This window comes from Macaca nemestrina, chromosome 7, assembly GCF_043159975.1.
Source record: "Macaca nemestrina isolate mMacNem1 chromosome 7, mMacNem.hap1, whole genome shotgun sequence".
NCBI lineage: Eukaryota > Metazoa > Chordata > Mammalia > Primates > Cercopithecidae > Macaca > Macaca nemestrina.
Window position 1 is genome coordinate 100,230,490 of NC_092131.1, and position 16,384 is coordinate 100,246,873.

Here is a 16,384-nt window from a genome sequence, read left to right on the forward strand (position 1 = left end):
ACTCCTCAGAATTTAGGGGCTCAGTGTTCCCAGTTTCCTCAGTCTTCCCACACATCCCCATGCTGACTTTCAGGATCTCATTCCTTCCCAGTCAATGTTCTCACTTTAACAGAAGACACCCTGCAAGGCTGGGAATTCAATTTTCACTGTAATTCAGCCACTCACAGAATGAGATTCTGGGTTTGGTTTTCAGCAATCTCAGGAGATAAGGATCTCTTTCAAGGGAAACACAGAAGCTTTCATATCCTTTATGCAGCATTTGAGCTGGGAATTTGAATCCTTGGGCTCATCCATTTCTTTCCCTTCTTTGTCCCGTACCATTAGTGCTACCAGCCAAAGTCATTATACTCATTCGTTTGACAAAAACGTTTGAAGGTATCATGTACTTGGTCACCCAGATTCTTGCCTATTATAAGTATTTGATTAGATGTATCTAGTGATATTTTATGTATCTTCATTGCCACATCACAACATGGACTATCAGTGCTCTCTTTACTCCTAGAAATAGAGTCAAAAGGTTCTTTAACATGGAATCAACATAAGTGCCCATCAACATGGAGATTGGATAAAGAAAAGGTGGTGCATATACACCATGGAATACCACACAGCCATAAAAAAGAACAAAATCATGTTCCTTGCAGCAACATGGATGCAACTGGAGGCCATAATCCTAAGTGAATTAATGCAGGAGTAGAAAACCAAATACCGCATGTTCTCACTTATAAGTGAGAACTAAATGTTGGGTATTCGTGGACATACAGATGGGAATAATAGGCACTGGGGACTACTGGAGAGGAGAAAGGACTGAAAAACAGTTAGGTTCTTTGCTCAATACCTGGGCGATGGGATCCTTTATATCACAAACCTCAGCATCACACAATATATCTATGTAACAAACCTGCACATGTACCCACGGAATCTAAAATAAAAGTTGAAATTAAATTTTAAATGTGAAAAATTCAAAAGGAACTACTGCTATAACAATATATCATGCTCAGAAATAAACTATCTTTAAATCTAATCAGATTAGAAAGACAATTCCAGAAACTCCAGAACCAATGCAGAAAACTCATCCTCAAAATTCTGCTCCTCTAGAAGCACTCTCAGTACCAAAATCACTGGGACAGAGTGATCATCCTAAACCACAGGCCCCATCTTATCACCTCCTTCCTCAAAGGCATATTTCATAGCTCCCCATTAAACAGTTCTCCATTGCCAGTGGAATCAACTCCACACTCCTAAACACGGCAATCGCGTATGCCTGCTAAGGGAGCCCTTCATTTTAAGTTTATTCTATTTCTTCTGAGCTTTTTTTTTTTCACAAGAGCATCAAGTAATCAGTCTATCCTGAAGAATTACATGATCTAAACAGTATAAATAAGAAAACTGATATAAATCAAACACAGAAAGAAATACATGGACATTGCCAGTGGTGGATTTCACCATCATGAGTAAGTAGGTATTTATTGAGGACATATTTTGTGCCAGACAAGTGACCCACCCCCCTCCATGCCACCTCCTTCTGAGACACAGAGTGGCTCCTCTTTTCAAGAACTGACAATGAATTTAGGCCTAAACAAAACATGGCTCATAGATCAAATATTCTGCCCTGATGCTTGGCTAGAATTACATATAAAACAATCACGGGATAATCTTTCATGACAGCAGAGTAATATATCTATCTCTGAGCTGCCATGAAAATTCAGCTCACAATTTATTCTAATGAATCTGCCCCATCTGACATTGCTCTGTGTCTTCCGTGCGGCTGGCACAGACACCATGCCCCAGGGGTCAACTGTTAAGTTCTAAATCACTTTCTGAAAGGTATAACTCCCAGAGTCTTTTCACTGCAGATGGCAAGAAACTAACAGCCAATAAAATACACAAGTCGCTGGATCCTTCCAAGAAATCAAAACTCTTCAGGCAAAACATAGAACTCTTGCCTGAAAGGGAAGCTCACATTCATAGGCATGAAGGTAAGGAATAGCCCACAATTCCAGGTTGAGGCGCTTATTTGCAATTATGAAAAATTGGTGACGATTTATTAAATGCAGGCAGAAAAGCATGGAGTTGGTTTGTCTTATGTATCGCCAATATTGTCATCCTATAGGCTGGTGCAAAAATAATTGTGGTTTTTGCCATTTAAAAGTAACTCCAGGGAGACAAGGCTCTCACATTCAAAAAATGAATTATCTTTAAATCTAATCAGATTAGAAAGACAATTCCAGAAACTCCAGAGCCAATTCAGAAAACTCATCCTCAAAATTCTGCTCCTCTAGAAGCACTCTTAGTACCAAAATCACTGGGGTAGAGTGATCATCCTAAACCACAGGCCCCATCTTATCACCTCCTTCCTCAAAGGCATATTTCGTAGCTCCCCATTAAACAGCTCTCCGTTGCTGGTGGGATCAACTCCACACTCCTAAACATGATAATCCGTTGCCAGTGATGTCATTTGTAAGAACCAAATGGCTTACCCTGCCACATAGCCTTGAGCTTCCTAAGTTTAGTCATTTCTTTGGGTGATTTTTCTTTTACATACCCAGAAAATGCATAATTATCACATAAAAGGTTAAAATATATGTGGATTCACTCATCAACCACCTAAAATTGTGGAATCTCAGAAGAAAGACTTCAGATTGGCCCAAGGTCACACAATCATTAATAGGGCAATTGCAAAAACAAATCTCCTAATTCTAGAACCACTCCCCCAAGCTCAAGCTCTATCCCTTTACACTGTCTTTGTTTCCTTCCTATCTGAATAAAAGTGGTAAGACTGAATATTGCATTGCACGATTATATTGTGGTGTTTGTATTTAACATCTCTGTGTGACCTCCATTTCCGCCATTAGAATAAAACTCATTGAGTGCCAGGACTTTGTCTCCTTGTATTGCTATAAACCAGAGGAGTACCAGGCGTGTGGTAATGTTCAATCATTTTTTAAAAGAATGGATGAAGACTTTAATTAACAAATGAATGCCTTCTCCTTCATTGAGAGTTGAAAGAGACCAACTGCTGGACACTAGGCAGGGTTGAGCCTTCAATGTCAACAACATACTCACAGACCTTTTTCTTCCCCAAGTGAGAGTTCCAGATGAGGATCCAACAAAACATAATGCTCAAGAGAAGTAAACTTTCATCTTTCTAAACGCTCAGAAAAATAGGACAGCAGCACCCAGATATTTTTGTCACCTGGCCAAGGGATATTTATTTATTTTCTGAACTGATTCATTAATTTCCAGGAAAAAAATAACAAAATATCCTATGATTTGACACTTGAATTTGGGAATGGAGATTTCTCTTACTGAATTCCTTTCCTGGGTCATCAAGTAGAAGTCTAGTGTAAAGACATCACTTTCAGAGAGTTTCTTTTTCTTTTCTTTTCTTTTTTTTTTTTTTTTTTTTTAATGAGACGAGTTGTCACTCTCTCACCCAGGCTGGAGCACAGTGGCACAATGATAGCTCACTGCAACCTCCGCCTCTTGGGCGCAAGCAATCCTCCCACCTCAGCCTCTCGAGTAGCTGGAATTACAGGCATGCACCACCGTATCTGGCTAATTTCTTTTGTATTTTGTAGACACGGGTTTCACCATGTTTCCCAGGCTGATCTCAAACTCCTGGGATCAAGTTATCCTCCCACCTCGGCCTCCCAAAGCACTGGGATTACAGGCATGAGCCACCACACCCAACCAGAGAGTTTCTTTTTAACACAGAGAGAGGATGGGGAAAGAGAGATCTGAGTTAGCAGCACTCAAACATAAACAGCCTTTTTACCAGCTGAGGTAGGATAGCTTGACCTTAGAAGTCTATCATAAAAAACACTGGCTGAAAGAAATTTGCAGTCTCACCTGAGAAAATCTGTTCCTGAATCATTATCAAGCAATGAGTTTAGTAACAATAACAACCACAATTAACGATGTTAACTAAGATATCTTGAGCACTGATTAGGTCCAGGTACTGTTTTAGCCATGTTAAATGGATTAACCTCATTTAATTCCCCAAAAAAATCCTATGAAGTAGATACAATTATTATCTCCATTTTGCAAACAAGGAAACCAAGGCACAGAGAAGCCAGGCAACTTGCCCAAAATCACGCTACTAAGAAATGGCACAGCAAGGACTCAGACCCAAGCAACTGGCTCCAGAGCCACACTGCTTCATCATCTCACTGCAGGTATAGTTCGCTGCAAATGCCAGAAGGCAGAATGGCAGAATATAAAGTAACAAGAACTAATCGTTGTTGAGGGGGCACCAAGTGCTGGTTGCTTTACACCTACATTATCTCATTTAGTCCTCACAGCACTGTATTACTGCTCTTATTCTACAGATGGAAACACCAAGAATTAGAGGAGTCATCACTTGCCCAAGGTCACTAGCAAATCGACGACATACAGGACACACCCAGTTGCCTAGAGGTCGGACTCCAGTGCCCACATCATTATCAGCACACCATGCTCCCTTTCTTCTGGAAGCAGTCTGGTGTTCCAAGCAATCTATAAGGTGCTTGATGACACAGACAGTGGCCTGTGCATGGCATGACCTCCTTCCCACAAACCAGGCATGAGAGAAAGGCAGTGTGATGTGGCAGAATGGGCCCAGACTTTTAAGTCAAATAGACCTGGGGTCAAACCCCTGCTTGACACTTACGAGCTATGTGACCTTAGATAAAACTCTCTGAATCTGGGTCTGCATGTTTACACTGAAGGACAAAGATCATCTAGCTGACATGGTGACTCTGAAGGTTCCATGTGACTGTGTGTGGAAATTCTGGCCTCATGAAATCCTCAAATCATCCAGCCCCCTGGATCCATTTAGACATTCATTTTCTTGACCACAAAGAGGGTCCCATGAGTGCACAGGAAGTCCATCTATGTTCAGAGGGTCTGCCTTCTCCTCTTGGGCTGAGTCACAGCATCTTCTGGGCAGACACTAAGAGCAAAATTACAAAAACCTGGACTCCCCAGATTAAGACCATGTTCCCGCAACTCCCAGCATTTGCCCTAAGAGCCAGCAAGGGCTGCAACCATACTGCAGCTCTGTTAATGAGGCTGCTAGGCACCACGGTGCCAGAGAGACCAGCAGGGCATGAAATCATTACCGACGTTGCCAATTTGGACTCACAGGGACCCAGGGTTTCAGTTGGGAATGCTGCAAAACAAATTAATGTCTTGGAAATGTTTACATCAGTTGGAGATGGTTTTGTTTTGTTTGGGGTTTTTGGTTTTTATCGGTTGTTTGTTGGTTGATTGGTTGGTTTTGTCCTTTAAAAAAAATCTACTATTTATACTTAAAAGCAGGTAGCAGAATTTTTTAATATGAAAAAGAATTACACTAAAATTATATTGGTGTTTAAAAACTCTAGGTAATATCCTTGCTTCTCAAGCCCTTCCTTCTGTTTGCATATACTCTGTCTCTTTTGGTGCCCTCATGGTTATATCTGACATAGTTCTAATCATTTTAAATAGCCCTTTAGTTAAACACAAATGTGTAAAACCATTTTAAAAAGCCCCCAGGAACAATTCTTTATGCAGATGTCCTTTATTTGATATCTCAGTTTTATTTACAGTGGCCCTAATTCAGGGGATTGCAAACTGCAGCCCGCAGGCTAAATCTGGCCCACTGACCATTTTTTCGTAAATAAAGTCTAATTGGAACACAGTCACGCCCATTTGTTTACATGTTGTTCAAAGCTGCTATTGTGCTACCGTGGCAGAGTTGAGTGGTTGTGACAGAGACCATCTGGGTCTGCAAAGTCTACAATATCTACTATCTGGGTCTTTACAGAACTGTTTGCTAGCTGTTGTTCTATAGCAAATATTGGGGATCTGAATTGCACCAGGTATTTCATAGAGACTGTCCCTACAGTAACTAAATAATTCTCTGTGTTTGTTAATGTCTGTTTGTTCAACTACATGCAAATTATCTGAGAGACAAAAGCTTTTTTCTTCCCAGGTCCTGAGCACAGAGTCTAGCATAAGGTAAATCAATAAAAAATATTTGTTGAATGAAGGAGCTGAATTGCTAGATAGATTTTGAGCTCTTCAGGGTCACAAGCATGTCCTGGTCTTGAATGAGAACTTGACTCATAGTTCTCAATAACTGCATGTTTGCTGCACAATTAATTCCATGGACTCTAAGTTTAGAGGCTAGATATGTTTTGCAGGACATTTGGTGACTAAAGACAAATGCTTGTCCATATGATGATGAGTCTTTTCTACATCACACCATTTGTGCATATCCTCTCTCTAATTTCACAAATCGTCTCTGCCTCAGCCTGATGCTGATGCTTGGCTCTGATGATGCTGATCTCTTAATTGATTTGCAAAGCTGTTCCTCTATCCTGCAGAATCCATCTGTGCTTCACAGCATGGTTCCCAACAGCCTGCAGGGACTCCACTGGTGTGCTCAAGTCCACCATTCATCCCCAGGGTATGTGGGCATTCAGCCTACTAACATTTATGTACATGAGAAACCGGGAACAGACACCATCAGATTCTGGAAAGACACAGAGAGAAGAACCAAGTGGAAGACACCAGCCAGAGGTCTCTTCCCAAATATATTTGTCATTTGGACATGGAAGAAGGTTTAATTTGCCACTCCCACATTTGCCACTCCCAAAATGTATTTGTCATTTGGACATCGAAGAAGGTTTAATGAGAAGAAGAAAGAAATCTGACTCTCAAGGAGGCAACAAGATCTGGAAAGCAAACTAAGAGCTCAGAAGTCAGATAGACCTCAATAGAAATCTAAGTTCCAAGACTTATTAGCTGTGCAAACTTAAGCCAATCAATTGATTTCTCTAAGATAAAAATTCCTTAACAGCAAAATGGGTACATTGTGATATATTTAAAGTGCCTAATAGTGACAGATACTACATAAATTTTACTTCTCCTTCCCTTTCATTGGAGGGATCATTGGAAATTTCCACTTACCTAGCATTCCTTTTTTGGAACTGGACAGACACATGTCCTTCTCTGCACTGGGCAGGGCAAAACTCACCACGAACACTTCCACTCCATCGGCCATCAGGGCCAAACCTAAGACGAAAAAGAGGATCCACTGGAAGCGGCCATGGCCACACTCATCCATGATGGTCTCGTACTGGTGGGCCAACTGCTCCTCATCTTCCAGCCTCTCAGCCATCAGGTCTGTCTGGCCCCGAAGGCTGTCCATTCTGGAGGGCGCCATCTTGGCCTGCTTGGCCTTGACATCATCTGGGTGAGGGATACCCTGGTACTCGCCCTCATAGATCTCGTCTTCCTCATCATGACCTTCGGTGACATCACTCTGTGCATCTTCTTCTGGGTTGGACTCATTGCCACGGTAATAGCCATCACTGGGGGCATAGCCCCCATAGTTGTCCTGATACTTGTAGTCATCCATTCCTTGGTTCTGCGACTGCTTGGTTGCCACTTGAGCTATATCCCTCGCTCTGTGGTAGAGGTTTGGGCTATTTCAATAACCATCATGCATTATGTAGTTCAAATGTGAAATATGTTCATGTGACTTCTTAGGTGAAAGTCACACTCGTTTTCTCACCCCTTTAATCTCTCAAATCAACCAGATTTGTGCGAAGACAACCTAAATATCCTTTTGCACTCGATATCTATTGGAAGTCTGGAAAGTTTCAAGCTCTGGTCTCCTTTAGAGACTCAGAAGTGTTGTGTTGGGAAGTGTTGATTAGAAATGGATCTAGCTGTTTTTCTTGACAGGGACTTGGCAGACTGCGTGCTGGCCTGATTTGTCCTGCCACCGAAGGTTATGCCCTGAGAACAGAGAGAAGGGATAGAGAAGAATGTTACAAAAGGTTGAAATTCTAACAAAATACTCTCAGAATGAAGCCAATATATTCGGTAATGCCAATGCCTCATGTGTAAGGTGGGGAAAATCTTGATCAGAGATTCAAATTTCTATCAACTGAATGAGGATTGAGTCAGTGAGGCTGGAGGCTAAGGGAGAAGGAACCGTGGTCAGAGAAGCCCTTTGAAGCTCTAATTGACCCATGAAAGAGGTCAAATCTTATGCAAGTTAGAAGAAATACCTAATGTAAATGTCAAGTTAATGGGTGCAGCGAACCAACATGGCACATGTATACATATGTAACAAACCTGCACGTTGTGCACATGTACCCTAGAACTTAAAGAACAATAATAATAAAATTAAAAAAAATTAAAAATCTTATGCAAGAATGGAATATAAAGTGGTCAAGGGATTTTCACTCTAAGATAATTTTGTGTTATGGATTTTCTATTAGAACTTATCAAGCCTTTGGCAATAGTGGAGGTTATTAGAGCTCAGTTTCTGCTATGAAAATGCCAGCTTTTCTAACTTTGTCATGAAGTGGCTGTACAATTTAACATCTAGAAATGTATGGCAAAAAATAATAATAATAAATAGCTGGAAACATTTTTCTTGAGTCCCAGCTTACTTTTGAGACTCAGCATTGTGGTTCAAAGACCACTCTGTCCTCACATGAGGCTTAAACAGGCAGCAACAGGGGGCTGAGGATACAGCCAGATGACCCGGGTCTGAAACTCAATTCTGCTGCACAATGGACCATGCGACCATGCACGCATCTTTCCGAGTCCCAATTTTCTCATGTATAAAATGGGATAACAATAGTACTTATTCAAAAGGTTGTGCATAAAGTGCTTAGAATAATGCCTGGTCTGCACAGGTAAACACTATTTAAGCCTTGACATGAGTGCTGCTTTTTTCTTTTTCCTAGTTCCATTTCTGGACACCAGGAGGCAATGTTGTCTAGAGTCAAGATCTCATCCTATATCCCAATTCCAGTCAGAGTCCCTCTGTTGACTCCTTGGCCCAGTGGATTCTCATTGTGCCTAGAATCTCAGGTTTCACAAGGCTTGGGGCCACCATTTATTGTGGCCTACTGTGTGCCAGAGAGTGTGCTAAGTGTATCACATCTCTTATCCGTAATTCTCACAACAGCAAAGAAAGAAAGAAAAAAAAAATCTGTATCTTCATTTGAGAGATAATCAAACTGTCTCAGAGTGGGTTAGTAACACGATCAAGGTCACAGCACTAGGACCAGGTCACTGATTCCAAAGCCAACTCTTTCCTCATGCTTCTCAAATGCTATCCCGAGGGACTCACATTAAATCACCTGGGGAGCTTTAAAAATACAGATTCCCACAGTGTAATGAAGAAGGGCTGGTTCAAGCTCAGAAATCCAAATTTGCACACAGCTCTCTCCAAGTGGCTCTGAGGCCCCGCCTCACTGAGTCAGGTGAGTGGAGTCAGGTGAGTGGAGTTAGCCCCCCTCAGGACTAGGCGTCAGCCCCTCCTACACCCCCTGTGCTCCCAGTGCTCCCAGCTGCTAGACCCTTGATAGGGATGATGCTCGGACCTCCATACATTGAGGCTGCCAGAAACTCATGCCCCAGGTCAAACCACCTGGCGACAGTACAGACCCCATCAACCTTTACAGGCCTCCCTGTCACACCTGAAATCCACTGTCCTTTTACCATGCTCAGCAGATGTCACCTCACAAAGGATTGGACACACTTGTCCTCACCATGGCTACTTGACTCCTCCCTTTGCCCACAGACCATCCCTGGGCCATCTGCCCCACACCTGCTTCCTGGCCCTCCTGGTCTTCAGCCCTGGACAGACTCCAGCACTGAAACCCATCTGACTCAGACAACACAACGCATTTCCTTCCGAGAGGATAGAAACCAGTGGTTCTCAAACATTGCAGGGTGAAGCACCACTCAGAACATGGGCAGATCAACAGAAATGCCAATTCCAGGACCCCTCCCTGAAAGACACTGAATCTGCAGGATGGGGGCAGGGCCTTGCAATCTGCATTTTCCACAAACAACACCAGGAATCCAGGACTGCACTTTGAAAAACAGTGCCAAAGAAGCCAGCAACAAATACTTACTAAGAAATGATTCGCACTCTACTCTTTCTGATTTTTCACCATCTCCAGTAAATAAATTTCTATTAGACCATGTTGGCTTGAACCATGTCAGATTAATATTCTAAATCTGTTTTTATTACATCTATTTAGGGACCACCAGAGGAATATAAGTCACATGTAAACAGCAGGAGAGTTTGCAGAGTGCTATAAAAACAGGGAAAGAACACCAATTGACTGAGACCTGGTGTGTTATTTCCATCCCGGGGGCCCTATAACAACGTCGTGAACTAGAAGTGACAGACTTACAATTCCAAAAGTACTTGTGGGACTCACCACTCAGGACAAAGGTTCTGGGAGTTGCTTTGCAGAAAGAAGAGGATCTTCATCAAAACTAACTCCACTCACCTGATCCAGTTAAAAGAACTGCTGTGAATGTCAAGTGCAGTGGAGGGAAGGGGAATCACTGTCCAGTGATTTTTCATTTCTATTTCATTTAAGAAATAAAACTATTAATCATTTTCAATGGTACTGGCTGAATTGTGTCTCTATAGCATGAAGGTATGTTGAAATTCTGACTGCTGGTACCTCAAAATGTGATCTTATTTGGAAATAGAGTCTTTACAGTGGTGATCAAGTTAAGATGAGATCATTCGGATGGGTCCTAATCCAATATGACTGGTGTCTTTACAAAAGGACACAGAGACAGACATGCTCAAAAGGAAGACAATGTGAAGACCCAAGACAAATGCCATCTACAAGCCTAAGGCTTCCCAACCTGCAACAGATTCTCTCTCACAGCTCTCAGAAGGAATCAACGGTGTTGACACCCTGATTCTGAACATCTAAGCTCCAGAGTTATGAAACAAATAAATTTCGGTGGTTCAAACCATCCAATCAGTAGTATTTTTTATGACAGACCCAGGAAACTAATACATTCAACAAGTCTAGTGTTTATCAAATAACAAAATCAAACAGCTATGATAAAACAACCACAAGTGCAACTGAACTGAGTACTGAGGTGAGCATTTTATAAGCAATACCTCATTTATTCTTACAGCCAATAGTAAAACAAGATTATTCTCTCCATTTCACAGATTAAGAAACTGAGGACTAAGAAGATTGAAGAATGTGCCCAAATTAACACAGAGAATCAATATCGGGCTTGGATTTGAAATCCACGTTCAAACAGAATATTAGGGATGATGATACAAAGTGAAAGAAACGAAGATGCCAAGAATATAAGTCAAGGTCACACGCTGAGTCGCTGGTAGAGCTCACATTGACATTGAGCTTCCAACTCTTTGGCTAGGGTTTGCTCACCCATCCTCAACAAACATGTCCTGGGATCTTGATGCTGAAGCATTACAGGAACTGTGACATGACTTGATCCCCATTCTCAGAAGATTTACCCCTCATGAGAGAGTTAGATTAAAACAACACAAAGCATCATGCAGTAATAAAAATTACAATCTCGATTATTAATAACAGTATCTTCCATTTATTGAATACTTGCCTTGAGGCTTTGTGCCAGCTACTGTTCTAAGTTTACCATGTGCTTTACATCTTTTAACCTGCACAAGAACTGTGTGAGGTGGGACTATTATTGTGCCCATTTTACAGAAAATAAGACTGAGACCGAAGAACTTAGATAGATGACACAGGGTCACAGACATTTGTTCTCCAAGGGGTTCCAAAGGAAGGAGGGGTCCTATGGGCCGGGATCTGCTGAAATAGTATCCTAGAGGTAGTGGGGATGTCCAAGGGCAGGAAAGGGCTCAGAGAAACAAACAATGGAGAGGAAGGCATGGCAGGCTGGAGGACAAGTCTACACAGAGGCATGGAGGCAGGATGGCTTTGCTTGTCTTGGCAGCAGTGAAGAGGCCAGGTGGCCTACAGCAGTTGATCCAAGAGCGGGAGGTTATGGGAGATATGATGCGGAAGGAAATAGAAGTCAGTGTGAATACACTGCTCAGGGTTTGAAATTTTCTTTGAGAAAAGAGAGCCAGTGAAGGCTGTTAAACTGGACACAGCAGTGCAGTGCAGCAGGGCAGGGCTCTGGAAAGATCCTTCTCATGGGGATGTGCTCCTGGTTTTTAATAAAAATTCTAACAACAATGAAACCAGGTAGAAGCTTTCATGTATGTGTGTGTGTGTGCGCGCATGCACACGCGTGCACGTGTGTGTACATGCTTGGTAATAGTCCAGAGGAGAGGTGAGGTCTGGACCAAGGGGGTGGCCATGGGGCTGGAAGGATAGACACAAGAGGACTCCCACAGGAGAACACATGGTGCATTTCCTATTAGGTGAGGAGGAAAGGCCGAGAGTGACGAGAACAATGATGACCCTAAGGAGCCAAATTCTGGACTGGAAACCTTTCCAGCATCCTATATAATTCCTGTGTAATTAAGATTTTAAAAAATCTTTTTTCAGGCTGATCCACCTTTTCGGTATGATTGTGGGATGTACAACAGAGACTCTGGTCTCAGAGGGTCCAGGTTCCAATCCTGACTCTGCCACATCTACTACCTGCATGCAAGCTACTAACTGCTCTGTGCCCCAGTTTCCTCATCTGTAAAATGGTTATAGTAGGGTCATTGTGAGAATTCAGTTGAGATCATCCATGAAGAGTGCTCAGCACAGTGCCTGGCACAGATGTGATCAATTTAAATCTCATCTAATAGCTATTATTGTTGTTGTCATCATAATTATTGTCTGGACATGGGCGCTCACACCTGCAATCCCAGTACTTTAGGAGGCAGAGGTGGGAGGATTGCTTGATTCCAGGAGTTTGAGACCAGCCTGAGCAACATGGTAAAACTCTGTCTCTACAAAAAATACAAAAAGTCAGCCAGGCGTGGTTGTGCACACCTGTAATCCCAGTTCCTCAGGAGGCAGAGGACGGAAGATCAATTGATCCCAGGAGGTGGAGGTTGCAGTGAGCCAAGATCATGTCACTGTACTCCAACCTGGGTGAAAGAGAGAGATCCCCATCTCAAAAAATAAAATAAATTAATAAAAATTTAAAATAAAATAAAAATTATGATTATTATCTAAGTATTAGCAATTAAAATGTAGCCAAGTTCTAAGCTCGAGCCCAGCCTCATGCCCCATGAGATTTGGGGCCCATCAGGACTGGGCTAGGAAACCAAGTACAGAGAAAAACAAACTAACACTGAGTCACTCATAAAAACAACTACTTCCCATGCTGCTAACCTCTTAAGCATCCTCCTTTAACTTTTACATTCTATTAGCCTCCACATCTATGCTATATGACTCAAAATCATTGTACAGCAAACTCTTGCTTGTTACTAAATATCACAGAGAACAAAGTTAAATATAATATTATAATGAAATGATGTAATGCTTCCCAAAATCTGTTCTGTAGAACATTAGGCCTTTAATATTCTCATTTCAGTGAAAAATAGAATTCCAAGAGCAAGTAAGTTTGGGAAACACAGCATCTTCTATTCACTATTCTCTTTTGGAAATTCACAATGCACATTGCTGTATTAAAGGCCATGAGAAGGCCTGAATAAAAACCTGCTGAACACCACAGTAAGATACCACTACACATCCATTAGAATAGCTCTAATTAACAGACAGACAATAGCAAATGTTGGCTAGGATGTGATGAACTGGAACCCTCAGAAACTGACAGTGGGCATGTAAAATAGCCTTTGGAAAATAGTTTGGCAGTTTCTTAAAATGTCAAACATACATTTACCAAATAATCCAGCAGTTCCATTCTGAGAATCTACCCAAGATAAATAAAAATATATGCCCACACAAAGACTTGGACACAAATGTTAATAGCAATATTATTTATAATTGCCCCAAACTGGAAACAGTGCAAATGTCCACCAGCTGATGAATGGATAAACCAAATGCAGTGCAATGGAATACTGATTAGCAATAAAAAAAGAAACAAATTACTAATACAAACTACAACCTGCGTGAACATTATGTCAAATGAAAGAAGCTAAACACAAAAGACCGGGTGTTGTATGATTCCATTTATATGAAATATCCAGAATAGGCAAATCCATAGACAGAAAGTTAGATTGGTGGTTGCCCAGCACGGTGGGTGACAGTGGGGAATGAGTGTAAGTAAACTTGAGGGAATTCAGGGGTATGGGGAGGGTGTTGATGGGAATGTTCTAAAACCGGATTATAGTGATGATTGTACAATTCTATGAATTTACTAAAAATCATCGAATTGAACACTTACAATGAGTGGATTTTATGGTATATAAAATATACCTCAATAAAGCTGCCGTCCCCACCACCTCCTCCAAAAAAAACTATTTAACCTATTAAAATCAGTATTTCCCACTATCATGGGCTTCTTTTTCATTGGAATCCTCATTGACATCCATGGAATACAGGCTGTTCTAAATAAAGATATTTTTTTCACTAGAATCTAAGCTCCATTCATCCCAGGATTTTGTCATGTCTTGAGAACCCATTTGGCAAGCATCCTGGAGTCTATCTGCATGAGGGACCAAGAGTTTCCTATTGGAAGAGAGAATTAAAGGAAGGATAATTCTGAACCTTTTCACCAGGCTCCGTCCAATCTTGATGGTGTATCAAGAGCCCAGAATGTGCCCAGGTGCAGTGGCTCATGCCTGTACTCCCAGCACTTTGGGAGGCCAAGTTGGGTGGATCACCAGAGACCAGAAGTTTGAGACAAGCCTGGGCAACATGGAGAAAGTCCATCTCTAAAAAACGTACAAAAATAAGCTGGATGTGATGGTGCACACCTGTAGTGCAGCTACTAGGGAGGCTGAGGTGGGGAGGATGGCTTGAGTGGCTTGAACCCGGGAGGCGGAGGTTGCAGTAAGCATACCACTGCACTCCAGCCTGGGCAACAGAGAAAGACCATGTCTCAAAAACAAAGAAAGAAAGAAGAGAGAGAGAGAGAGAGAAAGAAAGAGAGAGAGAGAGAAAGAGAGAGAGAAAGAGAGAAAGAGAGAAAGAAAGAAAGAAAAAAAGAAAGAAAGAAAGAAAGAAAGAAAGAAAGAAAGAAAGAAAGAAAGAAAGAAAGAAAGAAAGAAAGCCTGCCCAAAATGTAGCAACTCTGCTGTGAACAATAACAAAGATGGTCCCCTTAGCCAAGATACCAGTATCCTCAGGGCCCACCCATGGAGAGCTGAGCACATCTGGTAGTCCTTTTAGCAGGAGTCAGTAGCATCTGTGACTTGAGTTGCAGTTGGCTTTGACAAGAGATTCACCCCAATGAGTCGGGGCAGAAGAAGAAAACGGCAGACATCCCATGCTTAGAAGGACTGGACACCCTTGGGTGCTCCTGGAACTATTTGGCAGGAATTTGGTGGACACTGAGGCATTATAGGGATAAAGCCCAAGAAAATGTTATTTGAGAACCTTATTGTAATTCTATTTTATATAAAGAAGGAGAAGAGTCAACACACTCAGATGGGTACTAATGAGATGTTCACGTGTTAGCTTTGTGAAAAGGGGTGAGGCTCCAGACACACTCCCCCAAAATTTGGCACCTTGGCATTTGAGAAAATAGCAGAAGTGGGAGGGGCTTTTTTTTGGTTTTTGTGAGACAGAGTTTTGCTCTTCTTGCCTAGGCTGTAGTGCAATGGTGTGATCTTGGCTCACAGCAACCTCCGCCTCCTGGGTTCAAGCCATTCTACTGCCTCGGCCTGTGGGATTGGCTTTCTATCCTTCCCCCTGCCCTTCTCCCCTGAAGCAGATTGTAAAAATGTGTTCTGACTTTCCTCTCAAGTAGGTCATAAAATCTTCCTTCCAGCGGTGCCCACCCTATACCTAAAGGAAAAGAATATCCTTATCTCTGAAGACACAGGGACACAGTGATGAAACTGAGCAGACAGGCCTTGGTAAACTCCCCCGGCTCATTCTCATGAGACCACGCCCTTTTGTCCCCCAATCATGCTGCTGCACAACTGTCCAGAACAATAAACAGTTCTCCTGGTTTTCTGGGGAGTCTTCATTTCTGAAGGCTCCCATGTCACATAAAACTCATATTAAATAAATGTGTATGCTTTTCTCTTGTTAATCTGTCTTTTGTTATAGGGGTCTCAGCCATGATCCTGGCAACAATAAGAACAAATACCTTTACTTTAGCTCCCATCCTAATTGAGATGGTCATAGCAATAGTGAGTACTAAGCGAGGGCACGTGACTCCATACAAAGTAGAGTCTGTTGTGTTAGAGAAAATCCACTGGACAACTGGAGAGAGGACCTGAATCATAGTCCCATTCCTGCCATAAAGGCATTGAGGGAGCCCGAATGAAGTCACTCACCTTCTAGGGTTCTCAGCTCCTCGCCTCCCAATCAAGGGATTGTTTTGGATGATTTCTAAGACCCTGTCTAGCCATCTGACTCAATATTTTCTCATCTATCTGTGAAAATGCTTTGAAGTATCTAAGTAATATATAATAACAGAATTATTATTATGTTAGAATATGACAGGATAATGTTTCTTTTGAGTTAAGAGCAACATTTACAAA

The 16,384-nt window shown here is 41.9% G+C and overlaps 1 protein-coding gene across 3 annotated transcripts in view; it reads right to left on the minus strand.

Moving 5' to 3' along the window:
- The window catches only part of LOC105479331 (synaptic vesicle glycoprotein 2B), a 188,228-nt gene that overhangs the window by 67,357 nt on the left and 104,487 nt on the right, over positions 1–16,384 (minus strand). For all 3 annotated transcript variants that reach the window (XM_024792104.2, XM_024792105.2, XM_024792106.2), the window contains exon 2: positions 6,934–7,767. In XM_024792104.2, coding sequence (XP_024647872.2) covers positions 6,934–7,384 — 451 coding nt within the window. In that variant the 5' untranslated portion in view covers positions 7,385–7,767. The remainder of the gene's footprint in view (positions 1–6,933; positions 7,768–16,384) is intronic.